The 12,841-nt window shown below is 35.0% G+C and overlaps 1 protein-coding gene across 1 annotated transcript; it reads left to right on the top strand.

Annotated features, from left to right (window-relative positions):
- Nucleotides 1-5,856: 5,856 nt before the first annotated feature.
- LOC127455451 (fatty acid-binding protein, brain-like) lies at nt 5,857-7,411 on the top strand. The gene is made up of 4 exons (XM_051723366.1): nt 5,857-6,019; nt 6,216-6,388; nt 6,667-6,768; nt 6,933-7,411. The coding sequence occupies exons 1-4, from the start codon at nt 5,947-5,949 to the stop codon at nt 6,981-6,983; spliced, it is 399 nt and encodes a 132-aa protein (XP_051579326.1). The 5' UTR covers nt 5,857-5,946; the 3' UTR covers nt 6,984-7,411.
- The last annotated feature ends 5,430 nt before the right edge of the window (nt 7,412-12,841 follow it).

The raw sequence follows: 12,841 nt of genomic DNA, 5'->3' as shown, positions 1-12,841 counted from the left end.
CTCGACCTCGCGGCCCCACCGTGCCTCCTCTTGTGAATCCTCGGATATCACAGAAGAGGCAGGTGGGAGGGCTCGTGAGGCTGAATCGTCCATCAGAATGCAAAGCGTCTTGAGACTCATGCCCTCGCAGTGAGGGTAGTCTGTCTCCATGAGAGCTGTCTCTGACGGCAGGATGTGCCTCTCGCACAAGGAACACTTACGGAACGACATCTTTAAAAAGACGCGAACACGTAAGTGATTCTTTTAGATATATAAATATATAAATAAATACATATTTATATTTCACACAATATACAATTGCTTTGTAAGGATAAACAACACCTGCCGAAGCACTGCGGGGAATCAAGATGCTGAGGCCCGTTCACCAGCGAAGTGTCAAGTGGCGAGGTGGAGTGATGTTCGCCAGAGCACTGCAAGGGAGTGGAGATTCTTCTCGTAGCCGTGAAGATTCCGCCCACTGACTTGTGTATATCGACGGCGGAGGGTAGAGGGCTTCTAGACAAGAGAAGAAATTCTGAGGAAATGGTGTTTGTGCACCTGCTTTTATACTGGACAGCTTCGCATCAAAACAGGTGTGGCTCAAACACCATAGCCAATATTAGAATATTGGCGTTATTGTGGAGAGGTTTCAACTAGGTCGTGTAAGAAGGCACTCCACATATGCGTTAATATACGCTAGTCAAGTGTACTGAGTCATAAGGGAACTCCAGACAACATGAGTTGTGGAAATTCAGATGTGATCTAGGAGCTTTATGCCTTTCGTGCCATTGAAGAGACTGTAAGTCTATCCCTCACAGCCTCGTTGTCATTCCCATTAAAAATCAAATATGGCACTAGTGTGAATAGTAGTCCAGTATACAAATAATCTTATACTGATGTGCAAGTTATGAATGTCCAACTCAAAATTAAATAAGAACTGTTGAAGTCTCACAAGCCTGAACTACATCATTAGGCTACAAAACAGTCTAAACTGTCTCTGGAACTGTTACTGTTTATTTAATTATGACTTAAATCAAGCAGTGCAGTTACTGACTGGTTGTTCATATGATGATGTATAATTAAAGATACATGAGTTTTGTTGTAATAAGTGGAATTGTATAAAATAATAAATGAATCGATGAAATATGCCATCACATTTCTTGTTGGTTTAGATTTGTTTATTTAAAATATAGTTAGGATCTGTTATTGGATTGAAATTATGTCTCTAAAAAGTCTGCAAACACACCTTTTACAAGAATTGTAGGTTATTAAATTTATTTCTGATTTGTTATATCTGCTCTGTAGACATCTGAAATGATCTCATCATTTGGTAACAGATAGCAGAGGGTAGTGAGTACAAAAAGAATTTAATTATTATTTTTTTTTAATTGTATTTATTTATCACGTTATACATTTGCACATATACAGTGAAATTCTTTTTTTTTCACATATCCCAGCTAAGCTGGGGTCAGAGTGCAGGGTCAGCCATGATACGGTGCCCCTGGAGCAGATAGGGTCAAGGGCCTTGCTCAAGGGCCCAACAGTGGCATCTTGGCGGTGCCGCTGAGCCACCACTGCCCCTTTTTTTTTTTTTTTTGAATTGCATTTCTCATTTCCAAATAATTCTTTTAAAAAAGGTACTAAAAGAATTACTGGAATCGTTACTGTAACCGTTAAGGAACTGGAATCGTTAAGACGAATTGGAATCGGAACCAGAATCGTTAAATTCCTTACGATTCTCATCCCTACTCTTTAGCCTGCCCAGGTTTTCAAACTACACAAGGCTTATAACCTTAATACCGCAAAAGGCTTTTCAGCCTGCCCAAATATCTAAACTACTTGACTAAATAACATTCAAAGGTCTAGAATATTTAAAGTAAAGCTGTTTTAAACTTTCAGGTAAGGTTTTGTAAAGCCAGCATTCAAAGTTTGTCTTGACGAAATTTTACTTTACTGTAGCTTGGTTGATGGTATCCATATTTGTTATAAATTCCATTTTAATTTCACAACAGAAACTTACAAAGTACATATGTACTAGTTAAGTATAGCCAGACTCATCTTTTCATTCTTGCTTGGCCAAGTGTAAGATCTGAGGCAGCCGGACATACCTTTCAGCCTGCCAGTTTAATTGAAAACAGCAGGGTCTCAAGTTCTCTTTGTTCAGAAAGTTCTGCCATACCCATTACATTATAGAGTACCATAGTTTAAATTGTGGCATCTTATTGTGTGTAACATTACAGAACAGCAAGAGTTTTATCCTACTTGCATACATTTTAGGACCACAAACTGTGCCTAAAAATAAATGTTTTGTTCTTAGTCCCTTTAGGGTGCCTTTTTCATGTAGTACTTTAGAAACAGCTTGTCTTGGTCCATTAGGTGAACTTTACAGTATGAGAAACACCATCAATCATTTTAATCACATTAAGTATTTAATTACTACATGTATACACCCCAAAAGCTCCATGGTTACATTCAGGCCTCCTCTTTGGCATCATTATTTGGATAAAACAAGGGAGTGGTCATAGGCTTTATGGTTTGTGGTGACACTTTATTCGGCCTCTGCAGTACAGACTCAACTCGACATTAAAGGAACAGTTCACCCCAAAATGAAAATTCTCTCATCATTTACTCACCCTCATGTCATCCCAGATGTATATGACTTTCTTTCTTCTGCAGAACACAAACTAAGATTTTTAGAAGAATATTTCCACTCTGTAGGTCCATTCAATGCAAGTAAATGGTGGCCAGACATTTGAAGATGCAAAAACCACATAAAGGCATTATAAAAGTAATCCATAAGACTCCAATAGATGTATCTATATCTTCAGAAATTATATAATAGATGTGGGTGAGAAACAGTCAATATTTAAGTCCTTTTTTTCTATAAATTTATTTTCTAACAGCCCTTCTATGCACATTCACGAGAGTCTTCTTTTGTTTTTTGTCAATTCACATTTTACGTGCATATCATCACCTAACGGGCTGTTGTACAAATATGACTTATTTATTCTTTTCCTTTCCTTTATCTCTCCCTTTTTTTCTTTCTCCCCCCCTGCCCAATAGGCCAGGTGGAGATATGGACGAAGAATGTGAATCACCAAAAAACAGAAGACGAACCTGGTCCTCTCTTGAACGCGCATGTGACAGCTGTTTGAAAGTAGATAAATAAATAAAAATAGGACTTAAATACTGATTTGTTTCTCACCAACACCTATCATATCGCTTCTTAAGACATTTATTAAACCACTGGAGTCGAATGGATTACTTTTATGCTGCCTTTATGTGTTTTTTGGAGCTTCAAAGTTCTGGCCACCATTCACTTGCATTGTGTGGACCTACACAGCTGAGATATTTTCCTCAAAATATTTGTGTTCAGGATACACATCTGGAATAGCATGAGGGTGAGTAAATGATGAGAGAATTTTCATTTTTGTGTGAACTATTCCTTTAAGTGGCATCACGTGGTTTCCTGTTGGGGAGGGGGGGGATAGTCTTCGAAGCTTTAGGAATGACTTCTGGAGAAAGAGAGAGACATGTGGGGGAACAGTTGGGAAACAACGGCAAAAACGCATAGCTACACTTCATAAGCTTGGGATTTTGGCCATCACATTGTTTTCATTTTTCCACAGTTGGCACAGTTTCCAGACATTTACGTAACTCAGCTAATGACAACTGTGCTGGGCTGATGATTTAGACAATATATCATACTTGTTGCCTCGATATTTAATGACTCAGATTTCATCTGCTTCGAATAAAGTGTTTTCATTTCATATATCAAAGGCATGAGTTAGTGGTGCGACATTGGAATGACTCACACAGTGAGAATGCTTAAAAAGTCATGTTACGCCTGCATAACCCCTTGGCATTTGTTTAGTGACTGTACAAATACTTCTAAGAATTTATGGTGATGACAGCGGAGAGCTACTAAATTTGCCCGAGATGAACTGAAATCGTGTGTGCCGAATGGAATACGACTGCCTCCTAGCGGCTGTCTCAAACGGTCTCAAAGCCTTGTGAATCAGTCGGTAGAACACACAAAATGGGCGGGGTCTAAGAGGCTCAGAAACTATGTCTGATTAGTCAAGTATAATGGGTCTAAATAATAACTATTTTTATTGTGCACGGTGTATTTTCCATTAAATGGCTGTTAAACTGGCGTTGTGTCATTATTCAGGTGTAAATTAATTTTCAGACCGCGTTTGAAGCTGCTTGTATAAATCATTGTCACGTGGTTCTTGTTACTTTTCTCAGCGCTGGTGATGATGGACCAATCACAGTTATTCGTGACTACCGATGAGTCACTTCATTTTAATAATTTTATAAAAAATGCTGTTGTGGGTCTGCACAAAATTGTATGTCATTTTACACTTCTAGAAATGCAAAAATTTAAACAATTAGACTTTTAGGGCACAAATGATCCAATAAGAAAAAAAAAAAAAAAAAAAAAAAACTTCTGTCTGCCATCCAGTTCTTACACTGGAAGTCTATCAGTGAGAACACTTTCAAATCAATAAGCGTAGTTACATAATAACATGCATATCATATATTCAGTAGAAATTCTGTGGCGTGCAATTTATTGTGTGCAGTGGATAACGAATGTTTATTAAATGTTGTGTTTTCTGCATATAAAAGTATATCAAGATTACATAGCCTACAATATTCTATCTATCTATCAATCATTTTAATCACATTAAGTATTTAAATACTACATGTATACACCCCAAAAGCTCCATGGTTACATTCAGGCCTCCTCTTTGGCATCATTATTTGGATAAAACAAGGGAGTGGTCATAGGCTTTATGGTTTGTGGTGACACTTTATTCGGCCTCTGCAGTACAGACTCAACTCGACATTAAAGGAACAGTTCACCCCAAAATGAAAATTCTCTCATCATTTACTCACCCTCATGTCATCCCAGATGTATATGACTTTCTTTCTTCTGCAGAACACAAACTAAGATTTTTAGAAGAATATTTCCACTCTGTAGGTCCATTCAATGCAAGTAAATGGTGGCCAGACATTTGAAGATGCAAAAACCACATAAAGGCATTATAAAAGTAATCCATAAGACTCCAATAGATGTATCTATATCTTCAGAAATTATATAATAGGTGTGGGTGAGAAACAGTCAATAATTAAGTCCTTTTTTTCTAATTTTTAATTCCTATCTATCTATCTATCTATCTATCTATCTATCTATCTATCTATCTATCTATCTGTCTGTCTGTCTGTCTGTCTGTCTGTCTGTCTGTCTATCTATCTCACCCTGAACTTCCTAGAACATCATAGTAACCACCTAGCAACCACACAGCATCTTAGCAACCTGGTGAAATTTATTAATGTATTTTTGATCGATCATTTTCTTTGTGCATTGAGTCACAACTGGTTCATTAAAATGTGACAATGCACAAATAGATTTCTCTAAATATTGAACTGCACCTGTGTATCAACAAAATGCTTCTAGAGAAAGGGGTGAATTCATGTCCAGCTTCGAAATAGTGTATGCAAAGTTTTGCACTGACCTGGTATTCTATAAACATTCTAGTTATCTTTAAATTAATCTTGTTTTACGTAGATTTATTTGTGCAATATATATATATATATTATTCCATATCATTAGGATGCTATTAAGATGCTTACCTAGATTATTTAGATGATAATCTATGTAACAGTGTAATAAACTATGTCTTTATAGTAATTATTGATATTGTAATCTTTGCTCAAATGCAAAGTCCAAGCAAGACCCGTTATTGGATTAGACAACTGAAATTACAGTGTCACTTCTCGCCATGTATTTAAACCAATCACAGCTTGAGTAGATAAAAATGCATCCAATCAGCACAAGCTTCTTCATAATCCCCGCCTCCCTGAGTATTAATTAATTTGGGCTTTCCAGCCTGCAGAGTGCAGACACATAAAGGAGCTTGTGAACATTTAAAGGACCACTACATTTTTAAAACTGTCAATATGGTTGATGCATTTTGTGCAACTTGGAAACTGGTGGACAGCAAGAATTTTGATGAATACATGAAAGCACTGGGTAAGTAAAAATAATTCAGTTTTTGCAAAAAGACAGATTGCTCTGAACATCTTTGCACATGCAAAGTGCAATAGTGCAGCCTGCTCTTTAGGTGTATGCATGCATGCATGCATAAGTTTGGCTGCAGTAATTATTATAATAATTTTGTTCTGTCTGTAGGCTAATGTTTGTCTTCTTCTCTCATTTTTGACCACAGGTGTTGGTTTTGCTACTAGGCAAGTTGGCAATGTTACCAAACCCACAATTGTCATCAGCCATGAAGGGGACAAAGTTTTTGTAAAGACACTGAGTACCTTCAAAAATACTGAGATTTCGTTCATACTGGGAGAGGAGTTTGACGAAACCACAGCAGATGATAGACATGTAAAGGTTTGTGTTTTTTGTGCCATTTAAGTATGTTTTCTGTGACAAAGACACTCACTGATGTGTGCAAAGGCTGCAGCAAGTTCAAAAATAATTTTTTTACAAATCAATATTGCAAATTAATTTAAATGCACTCTTTGCAACTTACAGTCTGCTTTTTACCCTGCATGATCTGCCACCTTGTATGAACTCGCACAAATGCAAAATATAATTTTTGTGTATAACATGCACAAAGACAAATCACAGAACTATTAACAAACGTATTTATTTTCATATTATTTCAGTCAACTGTAACCATGGAAGGAGACAACCTTGTCCACGTTCAGAGGTGGGACGGCAAGGAGACAAAATTTGTTAGAGAAATCAAAGACGGAAAATTGATTATGGTGAGTTGCATTATAAATATTAGTATACATATAATATTTTTTTAAATACAAACTTAGTTGTACTGCCATTAGTGCCATGAATATTTAGTGCTCATATTGAAGCACAATACATATTGAAAAATGATGATCTTAATATTTCTTCTCCCAATCTTTGCTGTTTACAGACGTTGACCTTTGAGGGAGTGGAGTGTGTGCGCACATATGAAAAGGCATAATGTCAAACCAATGGATGATTCAGTGTAACCCTGGCAACTTGACAATATTAGAAAGGCATTTTTACATAATATTCTGAAGTTTTTCCCCTTTTTGAGAAATGTGAGATATTTTTTGTAAGATCTTTTATATGAAATACACATTGTGGAGTGTTTTTATTGGTGCAGAATGTTGGTGAATTGTGTAAGTGAGGCCTGCATTTGTGTCAAATTGAATGAAATACACACTTGGTCAAAAAAAGAGGCTTTGTTTCTTACTTAAATATGTCTTGTACAAACTGTTGGTTGTTTTAATATTTCGGTTTCATGCAAGGTGTCCATAATCAACAATATTACTCACTCTAAGCATACAGTATATACAGTACATATAATATATACTGTATAATATACACACACACACACACACACACACACACACACACACACACACACACACAGTGCATTCAGAAAGTATTCAGACCCCTTAGTTTTTTATACATTTTCATATGTTGCAGCCTTTTATGAAAAAGAAAAAACTAAAATATCACAAATATGATATTGTTTTGGATGGTATCCCTCATTATATACCCTATAGATATTTTATGTTCTTAGGCGTGCCAACCCTTCTACATATTGTGGCTTTTAATATTTCTGGATTGTACATTTGAGTTTTTACAAAGTGTGCTACTAATTATAAATAAACCATCGGTTTTTCATATCTGTATTTTCATGCTTATTACCAAAATGATGGTGGTTTTTATTTGGTCAATAATTGGCCTATAAACAACAGTAGTCGATACATCAGTGCTTCCCTTATATATCTAGCAGTATTTCTTTGAACGGTAAGGTGAATTCAGGTAAATTGGGCCCTTTTTTGTCATTCATCATAAAGTTGGCAAATTTAACTGAATTCACCCTGAGAATCTTTACAAACATAATTCAAAACTGTAATAATACAATTTTACTTATTTTGTAATTATGCATGAATAAACTTTTAATTAAACTTAAAACATGTTTTTGCATATATATTTAGCATATGGAAATGTCCCAAAAGTATAAGATAGATGAAGTTTTAAATTCTTTGAAATGATCAGCAACAATCCAGAGTTTGTGTAAATTGGATGCTTTGGTAACATTGTCTACAGTAGGAGATTGCAGAGGTCTTTTATCTCATCTTGTAAGCTCTTTAATAAGCATATCACATCCAGCCAGTGCTAATGAATACATGGATCCATGTCATTTACACATTTTACCAACCAGTCCAGGAGAAGTTAGATCTCCCCACAGATAAACAGAGTAGTTTTTCTAATGAATCTGCCTAACAGGGGACCATAGTTCCAAAGCATTTATAAGCATCATCCATTATTGACAGTTCAGTTTTATTCACTCTTTGAGATAAAAGACACACACACACACAAAAAAAAAAAAAAAAAAAAAAAAACGATGCATTAAATAATGCAGTGATTCTATTGTTCCTTAATCATATCCTATAGTTTTTTGCTAGTATTTACTTATATATAAGTGCTTACTTATGTTTACATGCAATTTCTTTCATTACCTGTAATCCAATCTGATTATGGTTTGTATCCTTAAGTACTGGGATGATGACCATTAAATATTATTGATCAGCCATTTTTGTGCTTTAGATGTTAATAAGATTCTGACGAGACTTTGAGAGTCAACTCTGTGCCGTCTTAATCCAATGAGCGGATGGCCAACACTCCAGTAACTCTTTGAGTCACATTTGAGAAGATTTAACTTAATCTGTTGCCTTGGATTATTTTGACTATTGCACTATGCTGAATTTGCCGTTTTCAACCGCCCACTTCAGACTGAGAACTGAATGGAAAAAAAAAATTCCTTGTCTGAAGCCCTGAATGGTAGTTTGTTTTCATTTTGGAGGAGTTTGAATGGCAACAGACCTTTAAAAAGGCTTTTTAGTGCAGGCCAGATATATTTGCATTTGAATTGAAAATGCCAGTCCGAGAAACGATCCTGCATCTATGCAATGTAATGTGAGTATAAACGAGTGTGTGCTTCTCTCAAAATGACCTGTAGTAACCTCTACACAATTTGTGAACCTGCCAAGAGGGGACACGTCGTCAGTGGGTCAAAGTTAATCCTATAATCTGTGTTGTCTTTACGTAGGAGCATCATTCGATCAATCCAACCAACCATGTTCAGATGCTTTCTTTCAAATGGGTCTCAGGGGAACCATGGCCTCATTTTGTGACAAATACTATGGAAGTGAATTATGATATACACTACCAGTCAAAAGTTTGGACACACCTACACGCTGTATATTTTTACTTTTTTATATTTTAAATTAATAGTTTAGTAATAAAACTATGAAAACTTTTAAATAGAAATCTTATATATTTTATGTTTTTCAAAGTAGCCACACTATGCCTAGATTGCAGCTCTGACCATTCTCTGTTTTTAAATAGTATTAAAGGAGTGCACATGTATGCTGGGTTATTGGGTGCTTTTCCATCACTATCTGATAAAAATAAACATTTTAGTTTTGTAAAAAAAAAAAAAAAAGAAAACATCATATGTGGGCACAATTTAGATGTGTCTACAAATCTAATTCCAAGATTTTAATTGTCAAATCAAATTATTTTTAAAAGAATGTTCTGTGTTCAATATAAATGAAGCTCAATTGACAGCATTTGTACCAGACTAGCCAGACCTAATAGTGAATTAAATTCAAGTGAAACTGTGTAATACTGTAGATGCAATAATGGGCAGGTTTGGGGAGTAACGCAATACATGTAACGGGATTACGTATTTAAAATACAAAGTAACTGTATTCCACTACAATTACAATTTAAATCATTGGTAATTAGAATACAGTTACATTCAAAAAGTATTTTGATTACTGAAGAGATTACTTTGCATTTTATTGTCATTTGTTTCATTTAATATTTAGTCCTTTCAGATGGAAAACATTTATACATATAAATGATGCGATCCAAAGTGCATTTGAACAGCGGTGAAACACTTTCTTATGATGTGTTACATTCATACGAGCAGACAGAGAAATAAGTTTGAAGTAAGTTTGGAGCAGAAGAAATAGAAATAAACCTTGTGTAAATTGTCAGCTTTATTCTAAGCTAAAATGTTATTTCAAGCCATTTTACATGCACATGTTACCAGGCTCAGTCATATTTTTATATCAAGAAAATTCACGTTGGATCATAATTTCTTTTTTTCTAGTAAGACCTTTGATATTAGGGCACATTTTTTATTCTTGATAATAATTGTTTTATTGTTTTCCTGTAAAAAATATTTTAAAAAATCCTTAAAACAAGATCAATTTGATTTATCTTGTTTTAGAAACAACACTGTATAAGATATTTAGGTTTAGCAGGGAATGTATTTTTAACATGTGTATTTTGTCTTACTGTACTGGCAGAGTTTTTATAGTAAAAACAAGTGAAAAAATCTAAAATTAATCCAAAGTATTTAGAATACGTTACTGACCTTGAGTAATCTAATGGAATACGTTACAAATTACATTTTACAGCACGTATTCTGTAATCTGTAGTGGAATACATTTCAGAAGTAACCCTCCCAACCCTGAGAATAGGCAGGTTTGACTCTTGTAGAGGAACTGGCTGCTATTGCTCAAAATTATATTTCACAATGTATCCAACAATACATGGTGACAGTTTAGTTTGACCTAGGCTTGTAATGATGGCTTCACCCTCATAGCAGATTGTGAATAGTTTTCAGTCACAAAAGTGTTGTAACTGGAGTGGAAAGTAATCAGCCATTGTTCTCCGCCTTCGCAGCTGACCTAATAGCATGAGACTCATCTGAACAACTTGCTCGGATTAATGACACAACTGTTTAACCACAACACAATGCAGTTTTGCCAGGGCAAAAATTTAGACAAGCAGAGTTTTACTTAAAGGGATAGTTCGCCCAAAAATAAAAATTCTGTAATTATTTACTCAAACCCAAATTACCCTTTTTCTTCCCTGGAACACAAAAGTATCTTGTATCCATACAAAGAAACTGAATGGAGACTAAGACTGTCAGTTCTTAACATTCTGCTAACATCTCCATTTGTGTTCCATGTAAAACAGAAAGTGAGAAAATGGGTGAGAAAATGGCTAGGTGAACTATCCCTTAAAGTATCATTGAGAACCAAATAAGAAACTAACTCTGTTATTTATGTAAGCCGCCAGCATACTGTTATGTCATCTTTGTGTTGAGAGTAGTTCCCTAGAGACACCCTGCGTCCAAGTATGTACACTATGTGATGAAGGATGCACTTCTCAGCCAGTAAAACAGTATGTTCTTTAGGTATGCATACAAACAGTATGAATAGATTCCTGACATTTTAATCTGGGGATGTGGGTATTGACCCATGACCCAAAGATATGAGGTTATAACAACACCCGCGAAAATAATCCACTCTGGTTTTGTTAAACAAGCACCATTTGAGCACAAGGAACAACTTTCTTGGTATATAAATCACTTACTGTTGAAAAGAGCAACCTGACTCTCGGTTCATCGGCGTTCTCGTAAATCCAGCATTTTAAATGTGACGTCTCATAAGGTCCCTAGGGATTATGGGATCGTTAAGTGTCCAGTCAATCTGCACTTCAGAATCTTGCCGGAAATTGCCCACGCTGTGTGAATATCAGTGTTGGGTAAGTTACTTAAAAATAGTAAATCCACTGCAAATTATTAATTATTTCTTTAAAATTGTAATCAGATTACTTTACTAATTACTTAATTGAAAAAAATAGTCACATCACTAATTACTTTACTTTTAAGTTACTTTCTAAAAAAAAATTCCGCTCAACATATTCAAAATAATGTCTATATTTCTTTCTTGTTCATTGTTACACACAAGTTATACACTCAGCACCTCATATTTCTCCTTCTCAATGACTCGTTAAGGGGCCATAATTCATGTAATCTACATATATAATATATTAGAAATAAGTATAACCCTATAATGTACTTAAAATTAATTAAATGGATTGAAAGTCAGTAACTGTAATCTGATTGCAAAATTTTAAAATGTAATGTATTACACTACTTTTTGACAAAAAATATTTAGATTACAGTAACTAATTACTTTGTAATTGTATAACACCCAACGCTAGTGAATATGCAAATGTTTTGAGATATAAGTGTTAAACTGAGCGGTAACACATTACGTGCACTTGAAACGTCACTTCCATCAGCTGTTAAATGGCGAATTCTTCTTTGTAGTAAAAAAAATATTAAGTGTTCCATATGGTACGATACTACACTTTGAAAAGGTGTACACTAGATGGCTGAGTGCATAGTGTATTCTGCAAGTGCATAGTGCATCATTTGGGACACAGCTCTAGAAACTGTAGCTTCCTAAGCAACAAGCTTCTCATAACTTAAAGTAGTTAAACTACAGTCAAGCTACTCTTTAAAAACAAGTATACAAGTTAGCCACACTGTAAGTCACTAACATAAAGTAGTAGCTAACTACAAAGATGATATTTAAAGAATGTAATATTTTCAAATATTATTTAATTAGGGTGACATTAAACAAAGGTTAAATGGAACATCTAAATGTATATATATATATTAAAAAATACCAATAAAACTAGGAAACACAAACACTTTTACACAAACTATAGTGATAAACAGCAGCGATTGAATTAACTAAATATTTCGCTTCAAAAAATAAGGCAAAGTCCCTTAAATTAAGGTTGCACGGGCCTCAAGTGAATTAGTGAATCATTTAAGTGAACAAGTTCATTGACATGAAGCGTCCAAGCGATGATTTGGATTTCCCAGTGCTGCATGAAAGAGAGAGAGAGAAAGAGAGAGAGAGGACAGGAGGGTGCATTTGCAATACAATGTGTTTTGTGATGCTACAC

Source organism: Myxocyprinus asiaticus, chromosome 17 (assembly GCF_019703515.2).
Source record: "Myxocyprinus asiaticus isolate MX2 ecotype Aquarium Trade chromosome 17, UBuf_Myxa_2, whole genome shotgun sequence".
Classification (NCBI taxonomy): Eukaryota; Metazoa; Chordata; class Actinopteri; order Cypriniformes; family Catostomidae; genus Myxocyprinus; species Myxocyprinus asiaticus.
This window is presented reverse-complemented; position numbering and strand designations above follow the sequence as displayed.